Consider the following 24,332-nt stretch of genomic DNA (forward strand, 5'->3'; position numbering starts at 1 on the left):
CTGCCCCGGGATTTGGGTGCAGGATTTCCGATTGCTTTAAAATCCCTTATACCATGTTTATATGTCCTAGGAGATATAACAGAAAAATTAATGTTTATCCCATTAATTTGTTCAACATGCTCATCCACAGAGTATAACTTAGAGGTAACTATATATTTGACAGCAAGCATACACAGTGGGTACGATATGCATGATGAAGTGGAAATTCACAGAGTTGGAAACACAGTGAACAGTGACTGTATAATTGCCTTTGAATCTCAGTAAGATTGATGAACAGTGCCTATGAGAATGCAGAGATCGATCCCTCCCTGATAGCTGTGGGACTTCAGATGTTGACATTAGTGATCAATAAAGAAGGTTCTTAAGAGTGAAGAGTTTGAGATTACTCCTTTATTTACCAGAATACATCCCATTTACTTGATAGTAACCAGATGCAGGTAGTCAATATATACAGTCTATATCCTTATCAAAATAGAAAACAAAATGAACAAAACAACAACAACACATAAATAACAAATCTTCAAATGAATAGAAGGAAAACCAAATAACCAAAATAATCAAAACTCAAGCAAACTTTAAATAGAGGAATTTCGCTAAGCATTCTTTTGCTGCTCCTTTTGCAGAATTGGCTTATAGCCTGTGGCTTGCCTTGGAAACATAGTAGACAAGCAGTTACTGATGGTAATAATATTTTCAAGAGAAGTGGAAGTAGGTCTGTTTTGTTGGAGTGGGGGTATTAAGGAAAAAGCCTATCAATACTGAGTATAAATGATATTACAGACTTTGTTTCATAGTCTGTCCTATGTTGTGAACTGATCTCCATGAAACTCTTCTGGATGACCCATCAGGACAAGTACAAATTTTCACGTGCACAGTCTTTCTGGATGACCAGCAGCTCTTGATTGATGTGCATCAACACTTCTCTGACTTCCTCCAAAAGTATACACTTGCTGGAGAGAGCTGAGGTGAAAGTAAGGCCTATTCAATCCAAAGAAGTTAAACTAAAGGAGGAAAATGCAGTCCACAATTGTGATGGACATTACAGATGAGATACAATAGTGGTGTATTTGCTGTGCACACTTAGTTCTCCTCCTGTAGCTCTTCTCTCCAAGAGAGATCTTGTCCTGGTCTGTGTCATGTTCCAGTTTCTGCTGGAGAACTTCAGACCTAGCAGAGCAAGGGAATAAAGGTTTAGTGAATGGTTGTCAATTCAGCTCTCCCTCTTACATCAGCTCTGTTCAGTTGGACAATCCAGCATGACCTGTCAGCTGAGGTCAGTCCCTGCATCCCCAAGTGTCATAGAGTACCTCAGCTTTATATCTCAGCTTTTCAAACTGCTAGAATTTGAACTGTGGAATATGCACTGTACTGGGGTTAAGAGAAAAATGAGCATATTTTGTCACTGGTCCAGGTTTATTATATTGAATAATAACATTGTAGCTGGGTCTTAATCTGAGTTCAAGAATGGTATGAGCAACCTAGAATACCATGTGGATTCCTTCTGGAGAATATGTCCAGAAATGTGGTGAAAGTTCTGATTATGTTAGCACTGAAGGAACCTGCGTAGGTTCAATTTGTAACCACTGAATCTGCAAATACACAGAGAAGCCATCTCACTTCAAATCCATTCTCACTGAACAGATCCTGTAATCACTGAGAATGTGCTCACAGCAAATCCTCACAGCATACACAAGGAACAGTAAAGTTTATGGTGATGGAGATACATAACAGCACCCCTGTAAGACTATGCTTATTGTAATGCAATTTGTGAGACGACAGAAGAGAAAATGTTCTCAGATCTTATCAGAGAGTTAACAGGAAGAAAGAAGTACAAAATACAAAGAAATCCTGAGGATTATACATATCCTGTCATGGACAAAATTGACATAAACTGTACCAGAACAATACTCTGGGTAGTTCTTTAGGTGACTGAAGGTGAAAACCTTGTCAGTGATCAGCCATCCAAAAAGGATAGTTATATAGGGACAGGAAATCCAATTGGCTTCTGCCAGTCTGTGTTCCTGCCTGATCTCAAAAATATCAGAATGCTTCTACAATGTTCCTCCCAAGCCACTTTCCTGGTTGATCGGTTCTTTCTGCTTCAGAATGCCCTGCATTCTTTTCTCTAATCCTTCCTTATTCTGGTCATCAGATGAGTGTACTGTCAATGGAAGCATGCATGCATGTGTGCACACACAAACACACACACAGACACACAGACACACTAATACTAACTCGCAAACACACAAGCCATTTGTGTTTACACAATATAAACATAGTACATTGCAGTGTTTGCTTTCCCTTTTAATGCTTAATATAATGATTCCCCAGGATACTCTGCAGGCCTAAAAACAAATGTTGAGTGGGTTATGAACATAGTGGTCATAGCCTATAGACAGCTCAGTCAGTGATGTGCTGTCCTCCCATAAACCGACATAGAATCAGGGTTCTTTCCCTATTACCAATCTGGCTTAGCAAGTTTCCAAGGCTGTGTAGAGCAGTCTTGTTTCCCAGCACATGATCATATGTTGGTTGGTGGTGTTCCTGTTCTTGTTCACTGTTTCAGACTTTCCCCATAGAGTGCAGCTTCTTCTAATAGGAGCTCTCTTTACCATACCCTGAGTGACTTCATGCCCAAAGCTATGCCCCCAGAATCATAGGAAATCTCCATAACCAGGATCCAAATGAACAATGTTTCTACCTATTATGTGATTGTGTCACAGATATTTGGAGTAAATAAATAAATGCTTACATGGATTATCTCACACTGAGTCATAATCCATTGAAAGGCTCCAACCTCTCATACAGTTTCCCTCCTTGGACCACTACAACCCAGATGTGCTCTAGTTGCACACCTATTCTTTTCTCTGGGATCTCTGGGTCAACTAAGACTTCTGTTCCACTTAAAGAACATGGCTTCTCACAGGCCTTTCTGATTGTCCACTAACAGACCCGTCTGAATTTCATCATTTCTCCTAACTCCATTAAGGCTGAAATTAACTGAGAGAAAATGATGTTGATTGACAGCACTTGCAGAATGCTACACAGATAACATAGGGGAGCGCTTTAGATTATCTGTACACCTAAAGGGGCTCCTGAAACTGCCCTGTTCTTGCACCACAGCATAGCTATGGGGCTTTTGCTGGATAATGATACAACTCCAAGCAACTCAAATTCTCAATGAATAAAATCCAAGCCAAACTCCCAGCAGAAACTGTAGTGTGCCAAGGTAGCTGGAAAGAAATGGTAGCAGGCAATGTGGAAAGCAACCTTGGAGAAGACACAGTGAGTGACACAACCTTCCAGTGGGCTTTCACCATTCACAAAGGACAGAGAAGGATCATAAATCAATGGATTTTATAAAGCAGCCCCCCTTACCTCCATGTACTCCATTCCTTTGATGTGCTCCAAAGGATTTTGATGCAGACCAGTCATTTTTCCCTAATCACTTGAAAATCTAACTTTACACGTGTTTTGGGTTTTTTGCTGTACAGAGCTAGGTGGAGATTACAAGTGATTGGGGTGCTATATTTGATATTCATGAAGGCAAAGTGAACTCTTAGATTGTTTTTCTCATGAAACGGGGCAATAGAGACTCACCTGTGCAATTATGCACAGGGAAACACACACACACACACACATACATACACACACACATACACACACACACACACGCACACAAAAGAACCCATACTAGATCAGACGAGATCGGGTGCGTTCAGGGTGGTATGGCCGTAGACAGAACCCATACTAGAAACACTTGGAAAATCATCCAGAATTAAACCCACAACATGAGCATAAACATGCTGAGCCACAGCTGGTACACACAAACAGACACACACACACACACACACACACACATACACACACTCACACACACACAGAGTCACATATACACACCCTAACACACACTCACAGACACACTCACACACACTCACACACACATACACACATACACACACTCACACACACATACACACACTCACACACACATACTCTATCACACACCCATACAGACACACACACAAACAAGCACAAACAGACACACACACACACACACACACACACACACACACACACACACCAAAAATCGCAAGTCGGCAGAAAACAATGAAGATCCCATCATGCTGGAGGAACAACATAATATAGACTATTCAAAGCAGGTATTTTAAGAGAGAATCACTACTCAGCCATTTTTCCTGAGAGGAACAAAAAGGCCTAGATAGCACTCTTCTTGATGAGAATGGGGGTAGATAACTCTGTTCTTGAAGTCTCAAATCTCTCATGCCAATTGTCAGGTTTTGAGAACACCTTTCCACATCCCTGCTTTTCCAAGCATCTACAGAGTATAACGTCAAGATATGAACTCTCCAGCAACACTCGAACAAAACAGGACTGACATGCTGCTACTCTTTCTCTGTCAGGTACCATGATTTAGGAAGCATGAAGAGATGGTCTTGATATACAGGGAAAATGGTGGAGAAAGAACAAATCCACCAAAAGATGACAATGACAACCATTTCTTTGGCATTTCCACCAGGCTCTCCTCCTTCTAAACTATTTAGTTCCTGGAATCTCACAGGACCCCTGCAAAGAAAATGGGCTCTGGGCTTTTGCTTCATCCCTCAAAGCCCTGCTCTAGTCTAAAGAGGGGCTCCCACATAGCACCCTCCACACATATGGCATGTAGTGCTGTGATGTGTGATCAACCCATCTCCCTTAATAAACTGCAGATTCTCGAAGAGCAGGAGCATTTGCTTTCCAAACACGCAGTTTCTTGAAGAGGGGCTATCTCCACAGAAAGCCTTGTAAACCATCACATAAATGAACACTTGGATGAGACCTAGGTCAGGACATAGATCCCTCAATAGACAGCTACATTGGTTGTCTATGTTTATGGTAAGACATGAGGACAGCCTGACCCTGAGTCCTAACCCTACCTGCTGTTGCTTGGCACTGGGGTCACAGATGTTCATTCCGGCCTCTTCACAGAGCCTCTTTGCCTCCACAGAGGATGCTGGCAGTTCAGTCTGCTCCACCAGCAGTTTTCTCTTCTCATTCAGCAAAATCTGTATATTGTTCCTCAATTGAGCTTGTTCACGCAGGAGCTGGGAGTGCCTCACGCTGAACCAGAAACAAAAAATGGTAAATGCCTGCCAGCTTCTATTTGCCTGACACTCTTGCAAGTACAATCATCCCTTTAAGGGTCCTCATCCCCAGAAGTCCCTAGACTAGAGCCACAGTATACAAGTTAGCACCAATTAGAGGAGGTCAAATCCAGAGGACACATTACCTGTGAATGAAAGTACTTCTGAAAATCCTGACACTAAGACGGTTTATATAAATCAAGGTAGAAGAAATGGTCCATAAGGGAGCTCATATGTCCATAGTATGCTGAAACCATCTGCAAGTAGAGGTCACATCCCCTCTGAGGGAGGATAGAAGACCCAATAGCTATATAGTCTTTCCATGTGTTTCTCATGGATCACAGATCTTTAAATCTCCTGTCAGAGTCCTAGAGATTCAGAGTTGATTGATATTCCCATCATGGTGCAAACCTTTTCTATCTAGAGGATCCTTAATGGGGAAAATAACAATTGGAGGGTCTTCTACACCCTTCACATGTAGGACAACTGAGTCCAAGAGCTACAAATCTAAGACCCTTGCCAGGAGGCAGGCTTCTTGTTAAGAGTCAGACACCATGGAACCAGAGCCCTGACTTTTGTTCAAAGTCATACAGGACAGAAGCATTTCCTGCCTAGTGCTGGGTTCTCATCTCTGTCAGCGACTCACCGGTAAGAACTGTTCACTTGTATGAGCTCCTTGTACCTCTCCATGGCATCACTTATTGAGTTGGTCATCATTTGCATAGCCATCATTCTCATCTCATGTTCGGATTGAAGTACTGGCAATTCGACATGCAGCCTGGGTTAGGTCATGGCCAAAGGAACAAATAATGTTTTGAACTCACGATTTCAGAATTAGGTGAAAGGTAAATAAAAATATATAATAAAAAATTTCAAATTCAAGGAATGGTGGAAGGGAAGAAAATGGCAAAGTCAAAAACCAGACCAAAACCCAACAGTGAGACTCAATCCACAGAAAATATTTCTATGTAAATAAGCAAACATTTGTTTTGAAATAAGGACTCCTTGGAATCCTGAGAGATATGGTTCTGCAAAGACTCAATATATAGGAGGGGGCAGAGCGTGAGAGCTGGCCGTTTGGGAATAACAACGGTCAAGACCACAGTGACCATTTCTAGGTCACAATAAACAATCCCTGGATAGTTAAAAAAATAAAAAATAAAGATCAAAGCAGGTGAAACAAATTAGGTAAAATCAGACTGTTCTATTACTCAAACTCAGTATGTACCACATACTTGCTCCTTCAAAGTATTTGTACTGGTTAAGTTTATTATCCTGGGCACAGGACAACAGAGCCACGGTACCAGTTGGAGGGACCTGACCTTCAAGAGCTGGCCAGGTGAGCATGATGGAATTGACTAGTTCAGGAAGAAGATTCCTCCAGTCTGTGCCACAGCTTTGGGCCCAAGAGAAAGCTGTGATGACATTTCTCTTGTTTTGAAAGCAGGTATACTCAATCCTTGGTTTCTATTATTACATGAATTCCCAGAGGGCATAACTAAGTTTGACAGGGAAGAGGATTTATAGCACCTCCTCCCCTCAGGAGAGTCCTGGGTGCCACCAAGGTATACAGAAGGAGCAAAGTGCTCTTTTGATCAGTGTGGGCCTCCACGTACTCATCACTTTCATGACCTGCAGAGTGTTGATCAAACAAATCCTCAGACCCCATCAAAGGTCCCAGACGTCCTGATCCTGAGTAAACACCACATATACTTCCACATACACACATAGCAACCCACATCCAAACACATTTAGAATGCCAACTACATCCATGGAGGTGCCATAGAATCAGAGTATAATGAACAAATTCAGAGGAAAGAGTGATGACGTGCAGGCATTTCATTCACACACACAGTTGCAGCAAGTGTGACCAGGTCCTTCTAGCTGTTGACAGAACCAATGCTAATCCAAGAGGCTCAGGGTCAAGTACAAAACAGGTTGACCCTAAACACACAGCACCTAGCTTATCTCACAAGCAAATGCCTGCCAAAGCTCCTTAAAATCCAGGATGAGAGGTGAAACTTTCTCGTGCTATGAGTAAATTTTGAGGTAGCAGAGAGAGAGCACAAGACAGTGAATAGGTTACTGGGCATAATGACTACCTGTGGTCCCACTCATCATAGATATAAAGATCCAGATTTTGATAAAGTTCATCCCTCTCGAATTGACACTTCTGGATTTCAAATTTGAGTTCCTCCAGTTCCTTTAGACACTCCTCTTGCTTACTGATGACAATTTGGGATGACGCCTTCCTACCAAAACCTGTAGACAGATAAACCCAAGTGAATTTGCATATTTGAACCAATGGGCAGAATAGATCATTCTGAATCAGAAAAGGAGGTTGAGGAAGGGGAAATGGTAGAGACTGGGTGAATCCCTGAAAGAGCAGAAAAGCTTTCTTAAAGGTTGATTCTTAAGCTATGTCCCTCTTCCCAACCTCTAATGCCATACACGTGCCACACTATTACACAACCTCCCGCACTGAAAGTTACAATCTGACTGAGACATAAACATCTGCGACATTGTTATATCAGATGTGGTGCAGATAATCCTAGAGTTCATAATGACTTCATAATGCTTAGCACCATCAAGCTCTAATCATGTGTATTCCAGCCCAAAGTGTCTGAGAACTCAATTCATGACTAGGGGTGCATCCTTCTTTGTTCTCGCCATCAGAGACTTATGTAACCTACAGTAATCTAGAGGATGAAGTGCTTCAACTCCCAACCATGGATGGTCACATTGTTAATCTCACAGTGCCTCCTCCTGCCAATCATTGACACTCACAGTTAAAAAGCTTCAAGAAAAGACACTGAAGTCTTACAACTTTATGGCTTTCTCTCAAATTAAAGATCAGGAACTCCTGACTCTTGGTTTGTTTTTGAAAAATCCCAAGGCTCCTGCTTGTAAGGCCTAGTCTTAGAAGGCACATCTCAAACCTACCTCCTTGAGGATGTTCCCCAACTCTGCCCACGACTCACCAAGCCTTCCCCAGAATGATTTCCTCCTTCCTGTTTCACTAGAGAGGGGGTCAGCTTCCCTTTGACCTGGTGCGGTCTCTCCTTGATCAACACTTTCCTTCCGAAATAGCCTGAGCAGCTGGTGAAACATGCCTGCTTGTGAACCCAAAGGGAACTGAAGTAATATCCCAAAGGCAGTTGGTGTCACCACAACACTGGTGAGATCACAGAAGATTCTAGGGAGCTCTTAGATACAATAGAGTATCCAGTGAACGGCTTGCTGTTGATGTCACTGGAAAGTTCTATGGCCTACCTACTAACCAGCTCTCCCCACACTGATGAATTTCTGTGGGGACCCTTTCCTCCAGTCTCCCATGTGTCACTGGGAATACCATTTGGCAACCTCTATTTCAAAGCTAGATATGTCTCTCTGCTTCATTAGAAGTCAACAATGCTTTTGCTGGGGAGGGTTGCTTACAACCCTGAATTGGAGAACAGATTTTTCTTAGCACCCAAATCTCTAGGGACCAAGGAGGAGGGAGACTTTTCTTAAAAGTAAATCTACTACTCGAGACAATGCATGTGACATACATTTCGATTCCTGAGCTTTTCCCTTTTTCTGGAGGCCAATATGTTTCTTCTAGACCTCTGAGTGTATAAAACCTGGAAATATTTGCTTACTGTGCAGTCCTTGAGAGCTGACATTGTTTCCATTTACATATCCATGTATTTCACAAAATCAATGGTCTATAATCCTATTTTTTTGCAATAAAAACTCCTTTTACTTGGGAACATAGGGATCAACTACAGGGCATATATAAAATAATAAATTTCTGTCCGTTTTATATATTATGTAGGACATCCTCCCTTTCTCAAATATAACAAGACAATTAAATTGGACATAAGTGAGCAAATGTCAACCTGGACCTTGTGTTACTGCATTGTAACTATATAACCTTCACTTCTCCAATATCATTCTTCGTGAATAGACAAGTCTAGGCATGAGAATATTGGGGACTACACCATGATCTTTTACTTGTAGCAAACATAAGAATCAGGAGGATGGAAAGGGAGTGGAATGGCCTGAATTCAGGTTGAACCTCAATTTTAATGGGTCCATACATTCAGGAGGGAGTCTATTTGGCATTGTGATATATGGATTCTGTCTTCTTATCATAGGTGTTATAATAATTCAACATGAATGTGTGCTATAATGCCACCCCACCTCAGAGATGTAAGAGTGAAAATCATGTCTGACCTTTCTGGGAAAAACTCTGCCTTTTACTACAATCTGGAGTTATACAACATCACTATACAAAGCTCAGAAGAGAGGGGTGCAGATGTGCGGGCCTTAGAAGTTGAGGATCTTTTCTTCTGATTAAGCCACTTGTTTTTCCTATGTAATTTTTCCCTTGCTCTTTTACTAATGGTGGCTGACTTCTTTCCTGGCCTGAGGTAAACTGGAGTCCAATCTTTTGGATTACGGAACTTTCTATTTTTGAGATGACAGTCCCACCAAGGGTCCTACTGCATACAGAAGGTATGAATAAGTCTCATGGGCTGGAGTAAGTTAAAAACGTCTGTGACAGCAAAGAACTGATTAAGAAAACAAGAGCCCAGCTGCTCATCAAGATCACAGTTGTATGATAGTAAGAAAATGTGAATAGGGCATCAGGTGAAAAGATAAATTAATTAGGAGGTCATAGGCCTAGAAGGGTTATCCTTTGCTCTCAGTGGAGCTGCCATTCTTTCTGCCATTCCTTGCCCTCTGCCACAGGACCAGAGACTTCCCCATACAACTGGCTGGCCTTGCCAAAGACCTGACAGGTCTCCTCCCTGTAGAATATGACACGTAGAGTCCTTGAGGACTCACCAAGAGGTCTCCTCCACACAGGTTCCTTGTTGTCAAAGGGAAATGTTCCTGCAGAATCCTACCATGGCAGCAGGAATTTCAACCTGGCTTCTCTTGGTCCAGCTCACTGGGTGCAGGCCTGAGGCCCAGGTCTATCTGGGGAAAGAAGCAGCACACACTACCTCACAGCTCTCTCTTTGTTGGATGCAACTGCTAGGACTGTGATAGGATTTTTGTTTCTTTGTGTGTTTATTAGAAATACCTACAAAGCTGATTAAAGTTGCAACATGCCTTCATACCCAGCGTGCAGAATGTTTTTACATCGTTGTTGTTCCTGTTTTATGTTTGGATTTTGTTTTTTAATCCCCTCAGGAAATTTGCCTGTGCTTAGAATGTTAAGCACATGCTCGGGAGGGATTGATTATTCATTTTCGGCAAAGCTTTTGTTCTTACCATCCACTCCACAGATGATGCCATTACGTACTTTGAAATGAGAAAACAGTTATAGAGAAGTAAATTAACCTGTAAGCTATCAAAGAAGAAACACATCATGATTGTGGAATGGCACCCCAGTATTTTGTATTTCCTAAGTTATTTTTATTTTAAACTTTTTTATTGGATTTTTTTGGGTACATTTCATCTTTTTTAAATCCTTAAAGGTATCTTTTATTCCTCTCCTCCATTTACAAGGTGGAATTTCACCTGTAATTGTTAGTCTAGATAGTTTAGTCAATGGCTTAGATATCACCCTGGCCTAGTTTCCTTGGCATAAGCTGAGTTAGAAGCAGACTCAAAGATTCAGGACTCAACAAATAATGAATTCCACTACATCTGGATACCTAGCCTCACAGCCAGGAAGGGACTGTATTTCCATTCACTATTTAAAAAAAAGATGCAGTTCATTAACATGTAAATAATTTCTCACGTATATTAAAGTGTTTACCATGGTCATACAGTTTTTCAAATACCTGGCATTCATCTTTTTCCAAAACCTAAAATTTCTTTCTTATTCACATTTTTTTAATTATTTTTTGGTATTAGTATCATTTTTTTAAATTTCAGTTTTTTTAATAGATATATATGTTTTATTCAAACGTTATTCCCTTTCCCAGCTTTTGGTCCATAAGCTCCCCTGCCTTTCCCTCTCCCATATGTATGGTCCCCCAATCCATGCCACTTAGAAACCCCTTCCTGGACATTCCCCCGCACTCAGGGTCCAACCTTGTTAAGAACAAGGGCTTCCCCTTCCACAGGTGCCCCAACAAGGATATTCTCTCCTACATATGCAGTTGGACCCCTGGGTCAGTCCATGTATAGTCTTTTGCTAGTGGTTTATTTGGTTGGCATTGCTGTTCTTATGGGGTTGCAAGCCCTTCAGCTCTTTGAATCCTTCTTCTAATTCCCATAAAGGGTGTCCTGTTCTCAGTTCAGTAGTTTACTGCCAGCACTGACCTCTTTATTTGACATGCCCTGGATGTGTCTCTCAGGGGAGATGCATATTCTGTCCCTTTCAGTAAGCACTTTTTAGCTTCATCAATCTTACCTAGTTTTGGTGGCTGTATATATATGGGCCACATGTGGGGCAGACTCTGAATGGCTGTTCCTCCAGTCTCTGCTTTAGATTTGGCCTCCATATCCCCTTCTATGAATATTTTTGTTCCCCATTTTAAGAAGGAGTGGGAACATCTGCACTTTGGTCATCCTTCGTCTTGAGTTTCCTGAGATCTGTAGATTGCATCTTGGGTAAATCGAGGTTTTGGTCAATATCCACGTATCAATGAGTGCATACTGTCAATGAGGGGTGCTGAGAATCTGGAAGAGAATGGGGGACAAGAGACGTGACGAAGGACTCCAAGACAAGAGTCTGATCAAGGCAACAGTTTTATTTTTCCCCAAGGCTGAATTTGTACCATAAAAAGGGTAACAGAGAAAGGAGAGAAGTAAGAAACATTTACCCACGCCAAGGACACAATATTCATGTGGTCAGGGAATCGGCTGATGTTGACAGGTTGTCAGAAAGGTCACAGGTTTGTCACATCTATTAGTTAGCAGGATGTTGGTTTTTCAGAAAGGTTACAGGTCATGACATTGGGTATCTTAACGTCACACATTATCATATGATTATTCATCTTGACCACCACATTTGTGTTAGTCTTCTGCAGCTGGCTGGGGATTTTCCATGAACCCAGTCATACTTAATGCTAACCATAATAATAACATCAATAATGGAGGGCTTCAAGGCCATCGCTCCCAACAGCATACCAAGTGTGTCTTTCTGTGATTTGATTACCTCATTGTGGATGATATTTTCTAGTTCTTTCCATTTGCCTATGAATTGAACGTAGTCATTGTTTTTGATAGCTGAGTGGTACTCCATTGTGTAGATGTACCACATTTTTTGAATCAATTCCTCTGTTGAAGGGCATCTGGGTTCATGCCAGCTTCTGGCTATTATGAATAAGGCTGCTATAAACTTAGTGCAACATGTGTGTTTGTTTTATGTTGGAGTATGTTTTGGGTATATGCCCAGGACAGGTATAGCTGTGTGCTCAGGTAGTGGAATGTCCAATTTTCTGAGGAACCTTCAGACTGATTTCCAGAGTGCTTGTACCAGTTTGCCATCCCAGCAACAATGGAGGAGTGTTCCTCTTTCTCCACATCCTCACCAGCATCTGTTGTCACCTGAGTTTTTGATCTTAGACATCCTGACTGGTGTGAGGTGGATTCTCAGCTTTGTTTTGATTTCCATTTCCCTGATGACTAAGGATGTTGAGCATTTCTTTATGTGCTTTTCAGGTATTCGATATTCCTCAGCTGAGAATGTTTTCTTCAGCTCTGAACCCCATTTATTAACAGGGTTGTTTGGCTCTGTGTACTCTAACTTCTTGTGTTTTGTGTATACTTTGGATATTACCCTCTATCAGAAGCAGGATTGGTAAAGATTTTTTCCCAATCTGTTGGTTGCCTTTTTGTCCTAATGACACTGTCCTTTGCCTTACAGAAGCTTGTCAGTTTTATGAGGTTCCCCCATTTGTCGATTCTTTTTTTTTTTCCCTTTTTTTTTTATTAACTTGAGTATTTCTTATATACATTTCGAGTGTTATTCCCTTTCCCAGTTTCCGGGCAAACATCCCCCTCCCCCTTCCCCTTCCTTATGGGTGTTCCCTTCCCAACCCTCCCCCCATTGCCGCCCACCCCCCATAGACTAGTTCACTGGGGGTTCAGTCTTAGCAGGACCCAGGGCTTCCCCTTCCACTGGTGCTCTTACTAGGATATTCATTGCTACCTATGGGGTCAGAGTCCAGGGTCAGTCCATGTATAGTCTTTAGGTAGTGGCTTAGTCCCTGGAAGCTCTGGTTGCTTGGCATTGTTGTACTTTTGAGGTCTCGAGCCCCTTCAAGCTCTTCCAGTTCTTTCTCTGATTCCTTCAATAGGGGACCTATTCTCAGTTCAGTGGTTTGCTGCTGGCATTCGCCTCTATATTTGCTGTATTCTGGCTGTGTCTCTCAGGAGCGATCTACATCCGGCTCCTGTCGGTCTGCACTTCTTTGCTTCATCCATCTTGTCTAATTGGGTGGCTGTATATGTATGGGCCATATGTGGGGCAGGCTCTGAATGGGTGTTCCTTCAGTCTCTGTTTTAATCTTTGCCTCTCCCTTCCCTGCCAAGGGTATTCTTTTTCCTCATTTAAAGAAGGAGTGAAGCATTCACATTTTGATCATCCGTCTTGAGTTTCGTTTGTTCTAGGGATCTAGGGTAATTCAAGCATTTGGGCTAATAGCCACTTATCAATGAGTGCATACCATGAATGTCTTTCTGTGATTGGGTTAGCTCACTCAGGATGATATTTTCCAGTTCCGAACATTTGCCTACGAATTTCATAAACTCGTTGTTTTTGATAGCTGAGTAATATTCCATTGTGTAGATGTACCACATTTTCTGTATCCATTCCTCTGTTGAAGGGCATCTGGGTTCTTTCCATTTTCTGGCTATTATAAATAAGGCTGCGATGAACATAGTGGAGCACGTGTCTCTTTTGTATGTTGAGGCATCTTTTGGGTATATGCCCAAGAGAGGTATAGCTGGATCCTCAGGCAGTTCAATGTCCAATTTTCTGAGGAACCTCCAGACTGATTTCCAGAATGGTTTTACCAGTCTGCAATCCCACCAACAATGGAGGAGTGTTCCTCTTTCTCCACATCCTCGCCAGCATTTGCTGTCACCTGAGTTTTTGATCTTAGCCGTTCTCACTGGTGTGAGGTGAAATCTCAGGGTTGTTTTGATTTGCATTTCCCTTATGACTAAAGATGTTGAACATTTCTTTAGGTGTTTCTCAGCCATTCGGCATTCCTCAGCTGTGAATTCTTTGTTTAGCTCTGAACCCCATTTTTTAATAGGGTTATTTGTTTCCCTGCGGTCTAACTTCTTGAGTTCTTTGTATATTTTGGATATAAGGCCTCTATCTGTTGTAGGATTGGTAAAGATCTTTTCCCAACCTGTTGGTTGCCGTTTTGTCCTAACCACAGTGTCCTTTGCCTTACAGAAGCTTTGCAGTTTTATGAGATCCCATTTGTCCATTCTTGATCTTAGAGCATAAGCCATTGGTGTTTTGTTCAGACAATTTTTTCCAGTGCCCATGTGTTCCAGATTCTTCCCTAGTTTTTCTTTTCTTAGTTTGAGTGTGTCTGGTTTGATGTGGAGGTCCTTTATCCACTTGGACTTAAGCTTTGTACAGGGTGATAAGCATGGATCGATCTGCATTCTTCTACATGTTGCCCTCCAGTTGAACCAGCACCATTTGCTGAAAATGCTATCTTTTTTCCATTGGATGGTTTTGGCTCCTTTGTCAAAAATCAAGTGACCATAGGTGTGTGGGTTCATTTCTGGGTCTTCAATTCTATTCCATTGGTCTATCTTTCTGTCTCTGTACCAATACCATGCAGTTTTTATCACTATTGCTCTGTAATACTGCTTGAGTTCAGGGATAGTGATTCCCCCTGAAGTCCTTTTATTGTTGAGGATAGCTTTAGCTATCCTGGGTTTTTTGTTATTCCAGTTGAATTTGCAAATTGTTCTGTCTAACTCTTTGAAGAATTGGATTGGTATTTTGATGGGGATTGCATTGAATCTGTAGATTGCTTTTGGTAAAATGGCCATTTTTACTATATTAATCCTGCCAATCCATGAGCATGGGAGATCTTTCCATCTTCTGAGGTCTTCTTCAATTTCTTTCCTCAGTGTCTTGAAGTTCTTATTGTACAGATCTTTTACTTGCTTGGTTAAAGTCACACCGAGGTACTTTATATTATTTGGGTCTATTATGAAGGGTGTCGTTTCCCTAATTTCTTTCTCGGCTTGTTTCTCTTTTGTATAGAGGAAGGCAACTGATTTATTTGAGTTAATTTTATACCCAGCCACTTTGCTGAAGTTGTTTATCAGCTTTAGTAGTTCTCTGGTGGAACTTTTGGGACCACTTAAATATACTATCATGTCATCTGCAAATAGTGATATTTTGACCTCTTCTTTTCCGATCTGTATCCCTTTGATCTCCTTTTGTTGTCTGATTGCTCTGGCTAGAACTTCAAGAACTATATTGAATAAGTAGGGAGAGAGTGGGCAGCCTTGTCTAGTCCCTGATTTTAGTGGGATTGCTTCAAGTTTCTCTCCATTTAGTTTAATGTTAGCAACTGGTTTGCTGTATATGGCTTTTACTATGTTTAGGTATGGGCCTTGAATTCCTATTCTTTCCAGGACTTTTATCATGAAGGGGTGTTGAATTTTGTCAAATGCTTTCTCAGCATCTAATGAAATGATCATGTGGTTCTGTTCTTTCAGTTTGTTTATATAATGGATCACGTTGATGGTTTTCCGTATATTAAACCATCCCTGCATGCCTGGGATGAAGCCTACTTGATCATGGTGGATGATTGTTTTGATGTGCTCTTGAATTCGGTTTGCCAGAATTTTATTGAGTATTTTTGCGTCAATATTCATAAGGGAAATTGGTCTGAAGTTCTCTTTCTTTGTTGTGTCTTTGTGTGGTTTAGGTATAAGAGTAATTGTGGCTTCGTAGAAGGAATTCGGTAGGGCTCCATCTGTTTCAATTTTGTGGAATAGTTTGGATAATATTGGTATGAGGTCTTCTATGAAGGTTTGATAGAATTCTGCACTAAACCCGTCTGGACCTGGGCTCTTTTTGGTTGGGAGACCTTTAATGACTGCTTCTATTTCCTTAGGAGTTATGGGGTTGTTTAACTGGTTTATCTGTTCCTGATTTAACTTCGATACCTGGTATCTGTCTAGGAAATAGTCCATTTCCTGAAGATTTCAAATTTTGTTGAATATAGGTTTTTATAGTAAGATCTGATGATTTTTTGAATTTCCTCCGAATCTGTAGTTATGTCTCCCTTTTCATTTCTGATTTTGTTAATTTGGACACACTCTCTGTGTCCTCTCGTTAGTCTGGCTAAGGGTTTATCTATCTTGTTGATTTTCTCAAAGAACCAACTTTTGGTTCTGTTGATTCTTTCTATGGTCCCTTTTGTTTCTACTTGGTTGATTTCAGCCCTGAGTTTGATTATTTCCTGCCTTCTACTCCTCCTGGGTGTATTTGCTTCTTTTTGTTCTAGAGCTTTTAGGTGTGCTGTCAAGCTGCTGACATATGCTCTTTCCTGTTTCTTTCTGCAGGCACTCAGCGCTATGAGTTTTCCTCTTAGCACAGCTTTCATTGTGTCCCATAAGTTTGAGTATGTTGTATCTTCATTTTCATTAAATTCTAAAAAGTTTTTAATTTCTTTCTTTATTTCTTCCTTGACCACTTTATCATTGAGTAGAGCATTGTTCAATTTCCACGTATATGTGGGCATTCTTCCCTTATTGTTATTGAAGACCAGTTTTAGGCCGTGGTGGTCTGATAGCACGCATGGGATTATTTCTATCTTTCTGTACCTGTTGAGGCCCGTTTTTTGACCAATTATATGGTCAATTTTGGAGAAAGTACCATGAGGAGCTGAGAAGAAGGTATATCCTTTTGCTTTAGGATAGAATGTTCTATAAATATCCGTTAAGTCCATTTGGCTCATGACTTCTCTTAGTCTGTCTACATCACTGTTTAATTTCTGTTTCCATGATCTGTCCATTGATGAGAGTGGGGTGTTGAAATCTCCCACTATTATTGTGTGAGGTGCAATGTGTGTTTTGAGCTTTAGTAAGGTTTCTTTTACGTATGTAGGTGCCCTTGTATTTGGGGCATAGATATTTAGGATTGAGAGTTCATCTTGGTTGATTTTTCCTTTGATGAATATGAAGTGTCCTTCCTTATCTTTTTTGATGACTTTTAGTTGGAAATTGATTTTATTTGATTTTAGAATGGCTACTCCAGCTTGCTTCTTCTGACCATTTGCTTGGAAAGTTGTTTTCCAGCCTTTCACTCTGAGGTAGTGTCTGTCTTTGTCTCTGAGGTGTGTTTCCTGTAGGCAGCAGAAAGCAGGGTCCTCATTGCATATCCAGTTTGTTAATCTATGTCTTTTTATTGGGGAGTTGAGGCCATTGATATTGAGAGATATTAAGGAATAGTGATTATTGCTTCCCGTTATATTCATATTTGGATGTGAGGTTATGTTTGTGTGCTTTCATGCTCTTTGTTTTGTTGCCAAGACGATTAGTTTCTTGCTTCTTCTAGGGTATAGCTTGCCTCCTTATGTTGGGCTTTACCATTTATTATCCTTTGTAGTGCTGGATTTGTAGAAAGATATTGTGTAAATTTGGTTTTGTCATGGAATATCTTGGTTTCTCCATCAATGTTAATTGAGAGTTTTGCTGGATACAGTAACCTGGGCTGGCATTTGTGTTCTCTTAGGGTCTGTATAACATCAGTCCAGGATCTTCTGGCCTTCATACTTTCTGGCGAGAAGTCTGGTGTGATTCTGATAGGTCTCCCTTTATATGTTACTTGACCTTTTTCCCTTACTGCTTTTAATATTCTTTCTTTATTTTGTGCGTTTGGTGTTTTGACAATTATGTGACGGGAGGTGTTTCTTTTCTGGTCCAATCTATTTGGAGTTCTGTAGGCTTCTTGTATGTCTATGGGTATCTCTTTTTTTAGGTTAGGGAAGTTTTCTTCTATGATTTTGTTGAAGATATTTACTGGTCCTTTGAGCTGGGAGTCTTCACTCTCTTCTATACCTATTATCCTTAGGTTTGATCTTCTCATTGAGTCCTGGATTTCCTGTATGTTTTGGACCAGTAGCTTTTTCCGCTTTACATTATCTTTGACAGTTGAGTCAATGATTTCTATGGAATCTTCTGCTCCTGAGATTCTCTCTTCCATCTCTTGTATTCTGTTGGTGAAGCTTGTATCTACAGCTCCTTGTCTCTTCTTTTGGTTTTCTATATCCAGGGTTGTTTCCATGTGTTCTTTCTTGATTGCTTCTATTTCCATTTTTAATTCCTTCAACTGTTTGATTGTGTTTTCCTGGAATTCTTTCAGGGATTTTTGCGACTCCTCTCTGTAGGCTTCTACTTGTTTATTAATGTTTTCCTGTGCTTCCCTAAGTGTGTTCATGTCTTTCTTGAAGTCCTCCAGCATCATGATCAAATATGATTTTGAAACTAGATCTTGCTTTTCTGGTGTGTTTGGATATTCCATGTTTGTTTTGGTGGGAGAATTGGGCTCCGATGATGGCATGTAGTCTTGGTTTCTGTTGCTTGGGTTCCTGTGCTTGCCTCTCGCCATCAGATTATCTCTAGTGTTACTTTGTTCTGCTATTTCTGACAGTGGCTAGACTGTCCTATAAGCCTGTGTGTCAGGAGTGCTGTAGACCTGTTTTCCTCTCTTTCAGTCAGTTATGGGGACAGAGTGTTCTGCTTTCGGGTGTGTAGTTTTTCCTCTCTACAGGTCTTCAGCTGTTCCTGTGGGCCTGTGTCTTGAGTTCACCAGGCAGCTTTCTTGCAGCAGAAAATTTGGTCTTACCTGTGGTCCTGAGGCTCAGGTTTGCTCGTGGGGTGCTGCCCAGGGGCTCTCTGCAGCGGCAGCAACCAGGAAGACCTGTGCCGCCCCTTCCGGGAGCTTCAGTGCACCAGGGTTCCAGATGGTCTTTGGCTTTTTCCTCTGGCGTCCGAGATGTGTGTGCAGGGAGCAGTCTCTTCTGGTTTCCCAGGCTTGTCTGCCTCTCTGAAGGTTTAGCTCTCCCTCCCACGGGATTTGGGTGCAGAGAACTGTTTATCCGGTCTGTTTCTTTCAGGTTCCGGCGGTGTCTCTGGCAGGGGTCCTGCCGCTCCTGGGCCCTCCCCCACGGGAGCCCAGAGGCCTTATACAGTTTCCTCTTGGGCCAGGGATGTGGGCAGGGGTGAGCAGTGTTGGTGGTCTCTTCTGCTCTGCAGCCTCAGGAGTGCCCACCTGACCAGGCGGTTGGGTCTCTCTCTCACCGGGTCTGGGAGCAGAGAGCTGCTGCAGGCCGGGATCCACGGGTGTGGGACTTCCGGTAAACACAGAACGTGCCCGGTCCTAGAGAAATTCTGCTTCCGTGTGTCCCAAGCTCACCAGGCAGCTTTCTTGCAGCAGAAAATTTGGTCTTACCTGTGGTCCCGAGGCTCAGGTTCGCTCGTGGGGTGCTGCCCAGGGGCTCTCTGCAGCGGCAGCAACCAGGAAGACCTGTGCCGCCCCTTCCGGGAGCTTCAGTGCACCAGGGTTCCAGATGATCTTTGGCTTTTTCCTCTGGCGTCCGAGATGTGAGTGCAGGGAGCAGTCTCTGCTGGTTTCCCAGGCTTGTCTGCCTCTCTGAAGGTTTAGCTCTCCCTCCCACGGGATTTGGGTGCAGAGAACTGTTTATCCGGTCTGTTTCTTTCAGGTTCCGGCGGTGTCTCTGGCAGGGGTCCTGCCGCTCCTGGGCCCTCCCCCACGGGAGCCCAGAGGCCTTATACAGTTTCTTCTTGGGCCAGGGATGTGGGCAGGGGTGAGCAGTGTTGGTGGTCTCTTCCGCTCTGCAGCCTCAGGAGTGCCCACCTGACCAGGCGGTTGGGTCTCTCTCTCACCGGGTCTGGGAGCAGAGAGCTGCTGCCCCATTTGTCGATTCTTGATCTTAAAGCATAAGCCATTCGTATTTTGTTCAGGAAATTTTCCTTAGTTCTTATGTCTTCGAGACTCTTCCCTACTTTTTATTTATTACTTTTATTGTATCTGGTTTGATTTGGAGGTCCTTGATCCACTGGGACTTAAGCTTTGTCCAGGGTAATAAGAATGGGTCAACTTGCATTCTTCTACATGCTGACCTCCAGTTGAACCAGCTCCATTTGTTAAAAATGCTCTCTTTCTTCCATTGGATGTTTTAACTCCTTTGTCAAAGATCAAATGTTCATTTCTGTGTCTTCAATTATGTTCCACTGAGCTGCCTGTCTGTATGCCAATACCATACAAACTATTGCTCTGTAATACTGCTTGAGGTCAGAGATGGTGATTCCCCCAGAAGTTCTTTTATTGTTGAGTATAGTTTTGCTATCCTGGGTTTTATGATATACGAAATGATGGCAAATTGCACTTTCTACCTTTATAAAGAATTGAGTAGGAATATTATTGGTGATGGAATTGAATCTGTAGATTGCTTTTTGCAAAATGGCCATTTTTTACCATAATCATCCTGCCAATCTATGAGCATCGGAGATCTTTCCATCTTCTGAGATCTTCGTCAATTTCTTTCCTCAGAGATTTGAAGTTCTTGTCATACAGATTTTTTACTTGCTTGGTTCAAGTAACAGCAAGTTATTTTATATTATTTGTGACTATTGTGAAGGGTGTCATTTCCCTAATTTCTTTATCAGCCTGTTTACCCTTTGAGTAGAGGAAGACTACTGAATTGTTTGAGTTAATTTTATACTCGGACAGTTTGCTGAAGTTGTTGATCAGGTTAAGTAGTTCTCTGGTGGAATTATGGTGTTGCTTAAGTAGACTATCATATCATCTTCCAATATTACTATTTTGACTTCATCCCTTCTAATTTTTTCAATGACCTACTTTCATTGTTTGATTGCTATGGCTAGGACTTTAAGTACCACATTGAAAAAGTAGGGAAAGAGTAGGCAGCCTTGTCTAGTCCCTGATTTTAGTGGGATTCCTTCAATTTTCTCAGTTTAGTTTGATGTTACCTACTGGTTTGATGTATTTTGCATTTTCCTATATTTAGATTTAGGCCTTGAATTCCTGATCTTTCCAGGACTTTAATAATGAAAGGGTAATGAATTTTGTCAAATGATTTCTCAGCATCTAATGAAATGATCATGTGGTTTTGACTTTGTTTATATGATGAATTTCGTTGATGGACTTCCGTATATTAAACCATCCCTGAATCCTTGCCATGAGGCCTACTTGATCATGATGGATTATTGTTTGGATGTGTTCTTGGATTCAGTTTGCAAGAATTTTATTGAGCATATTTGATCAATATTCATAAAGCAAAAGGTCTGAATTTCTCTATCTTTGTTGTATCTTTGTGTGGTTTAGGTATAAGAGTAATTGTGGCTTCATAGAAGGAATTTGGTAGTGCTCTGTCTGTTTCTATTTTGCGGAATAGTTTGGACAGTATTGGTATGAATTCATCTACGAAGGTCTGATAGAATTCTGCACTAAATCCATGTGGTCCTGGGCTCTTTTTGGATGGGAGATGTTTAATAGCAGTTTCTATGTCTTAATGAGTTATGGGTTTGTTTCAATGGTTTATTTGTTCCTGATTTAACTGTGGTACCTGGTATCTGTACAGAAAATTGTCCATTTCCTCCACATTTTCCAGTTTTGTTAAATATATGTTTTTGTAGTAGGATCTGATGATCTTTTAAATTTCTTCAGATTTTGTTGTTATATCTCCCTTTTATTTCTGATTTTATTAATTTGGATACACTCTCTGTGACCTCTGGTTAGTATGGCTAAGCGTTTATGTATCTTGTTGATTTTCTCAAAGAACCAGCTCCTGGGTTTCCTGATTCTTTTGATACTCGGTTTTGTTTCTTCTTGTTTGATTTCAGCCCTGAGTTTGATTATTTCCTGCCTTCTACTCCTCTAGGGTTTATTTAATTTTTTCTAGAGCTTTTAGGTGTGCTGTCAAGCTGCTGACATATGCTCTCTCTTGTTTCTTTTTGCAGACACTCAGAGCTATGATTTTTCCTCTTAGCGCTGCTTTCATTGTGTCCCATAAGTTTGGGTATGTTGTATCTTCATTTTCATTAAATTCTAAGAAGTCTTTACTTTCTTTCTTATGTCTCCAATGACCAAGTTGTCATTGACTTCAACTTCCATGTATATGTGGGCTTTCTGTCCTACTTGTTGTTATTGATCAGCAGCCTTAGTCCGTGGTTTTTTGATAGGATGCATGGGATTATTTCTACCTTCCTGTACCTGTTGAGGCCTGTTTTTATGGTCAATTTTGGAGCAGGTACCATGGGATGCTGAGAAGAAGGTATATCCTTTCGTTTTAGGGTGGAATGTTCTATAAATATGTTAAATTCATTTGTTTCATAACTTCTGTTAGTCTTTCTGTGTCTCTGTTTAATTTCTGTTTCCCTGATCTGTCCATTGATGAAGTGTGGTGTTAAAATCTCCTACTATTATTGTTTGTGGTGCAATGTATGATTTTTTTTGAGCTTTAGAAATGTTTCTCATTGTTTAGGGACACAACTGCTATATACTTGATAAATATAACAATCACCCAGAACATCTGTAGGAAGCCTGTGACTGTTGGCCACATGAGGATGAGTTTCTTTCAAAGATCATCATGATTTTTGGTAAGATCTTCCCTGTAATTGGTGGCATGGCTTCCCACAAACATGTTTGTCTAGAATCTCCTCTTTGGTCAGCATCTCTTCCTTGTTTTTATCTGACTCATACACCAGATGCCGGGCCTCAGCCTGTGCATGGTCATAGTCCTGGGGGAGGATCCAATGGTGAATCTCATCCTAGTCCAGCTTCCCATCCTTGTTCAGATCTGGGAAATCATTGAACTGCTCCCCAGAAAAAAAACCCTGTCTGTCTCAGGGCAATTGTCCTCGTGAGAAAAAGATGTCCACAATGTACTCATCCTGGTCCACAAAACCATCCCCGTTCTTGTCAATATCCTCCAGGGTTTCCAGAACTACAATCTCCTTCATATGTTCTAAATCCTCTTAGTGTAGAAAAGCAATGAACTGGACCTGAGTAGCTGTCAGGTCACCGTCAAGACCTTAAGCCTCCTCTCATCTCGTGGAGGCAACTTTTTAAAGTTGTGATGATCAGAGCCATCTTGGAATTCAGCAAGGTTAACCAGGTAGTAGCCATAGGTGGCCTGCTTGTATTCTTTCCATGAGATCTTTTCGTATATGTCCCTATCATAATCCTTCCAGAGTTTAGCTACATTATGGTTGATGTATGTTTTCTATACCTGTTTGATCCAAGCTTTCAGGTCTTCAGTAGTAAGAAGGCCACCTCCATCACTGTCAATTGGATCAACAATTTTCCCCAGCCTCTCCTGCTCTTGTCCAAGCTTAGCTATCAAAGGTCTTGGAGTCCTCCTTGCCCAGGAAGTCCTCATGATCATACAGGAAGCTGTGCTTGTTCTCTGGTAGCCACTCTCCCTGCTCTGAATCGGGACAAACCATGTGCTCCTTGCTCATCATGCTCTTGGCCCTGAATGCCAGGACCAGTGCCAGCAGTAGCCTATGGAGAGTCCCAGGCTGACACCTGGCACCAGAGTCGGGATCAAAGGGAGGCAGCCAGGAAGTAGGGGCTCAGAGCACCTTAGCTGCTGTCCATCCCCAGAGAGGGCTTTTGTTACATTTCAAATGTTATCCCTTTTCCCGGTTTCCCATCCACAAAGCCCCTTATAAAACCCCCTCCCCCTTCTACTATGAGGTTGTTACCACCCACCCAACCACCCAGGTCTAACTGCCTCCCTGTTCTGGTTTCCCCTACACTGGGGCATCAAGCCTTGACAAGACCAAGGGCTTCTCCTCCCATTTGTGCCCAAGAAGGCCATCCTCTTCTTCATTTGCAGCTGTAGCCATGGGTCTGTCCATGTGTACTCTTTGGATGGTGGTTTCGGCTCTGGGAGCTCTGGGTGTTTCTTATTGTTGTTCTTATGGGGCTGTAACCCCTTCAGCTCCCTCAATCCTTTCTCTTACTCCCCCATTGGGGACCCTGATCTCAGCTAAATGGTTGGCTGCAAGCATCTGCCTCTGTATTTGTCATGCACTTTACCCCACTCTTTTGAGAAGATCCCCACAGAGTAACGAAGATGTATTGTATTGAAGTGATTATGTATAGACAAATAGATGATGTCTTAATTCCTAATGATGGTTCTATAAAAATTCCTAAAATTAGATGAGTAATTTTAAGCTTTTATAATGAGAATGCTA

The 24,332-nt window shown here is 41.7% G+C and overlaps 2 protein-coding genes across 3 annotated transcripts in view; both read right to left on the minus strand.

The window, feature by feature from the left end:
* The window catches only part of LOC146768883 (uncharacterized), a 263,806-nt gene that overhangs the window by 235,293 nt on the left and 4,181 nt on the right, over window positions 1-24,332 (minus strand). The gene's annotated exons all lie outside the window — the stretch shown is intronic.
* On the minus strand, window positions 362-8,284 carry LOC148003472 (disks large homolog 5-like). The gene is made up of 5 exons (XM_087568794.1): window positions 8,129-8,284; window positions 7,250-7,409; window positions 5,794-5,925; window positions 4,941-5,124; window positions 362-1,167 (listed from the first exon to the last, which is right to left on the minus strand). Exons 1-5 carry the CDS (start codon window positions 8,256-8,258, stop codon window positions 1,162-1,164), a joined length of 612 nt encoding a protein of 203 aa, XP_087424920.1. The 5' UTR covers window positions 8,259-8,284; the 3' UTR covers window positions 362-1,161.

Source organism: Rattus norvegicus, chromosome 9, assembly GCF_021556685.1.
Source record: "Rattus norvegicus strain SHRSP/BbbUtx chromosome 9, alternate assembly SHRSP_T2T, whole genome shotgun sequence".
Lineage (NCBI taxonomy): Eukaryota > Metazoa > Chordata > Mammalia > Rodentia > Muridae > Rattus > Rattus norvegicus.

Coding starts and splice junctions, on each gene's coding strand:
- LOC148003472 (XM_087568794.1), bottom strand. CDS start 8,258: ATGTTTCACCAGCTGCTCAGGCTATTTCGGAAGGAAAGTGTTGATCAA. Junction 7,410..8,128: donor ATCATTCTGGGGAAGGCTTG/GTGAGTCGTGGG, acceptor ATCTGTCTACAG/GTTTTGGTAGGAAGGCGTCA. Junction 5,125..5,793: donor CAAGTGAACAGTTCTTACCG/GTGAGTCGCTGA, acceptor TTTCTGGTTCAG/CGTGAGGCACTCCCAGCTCC.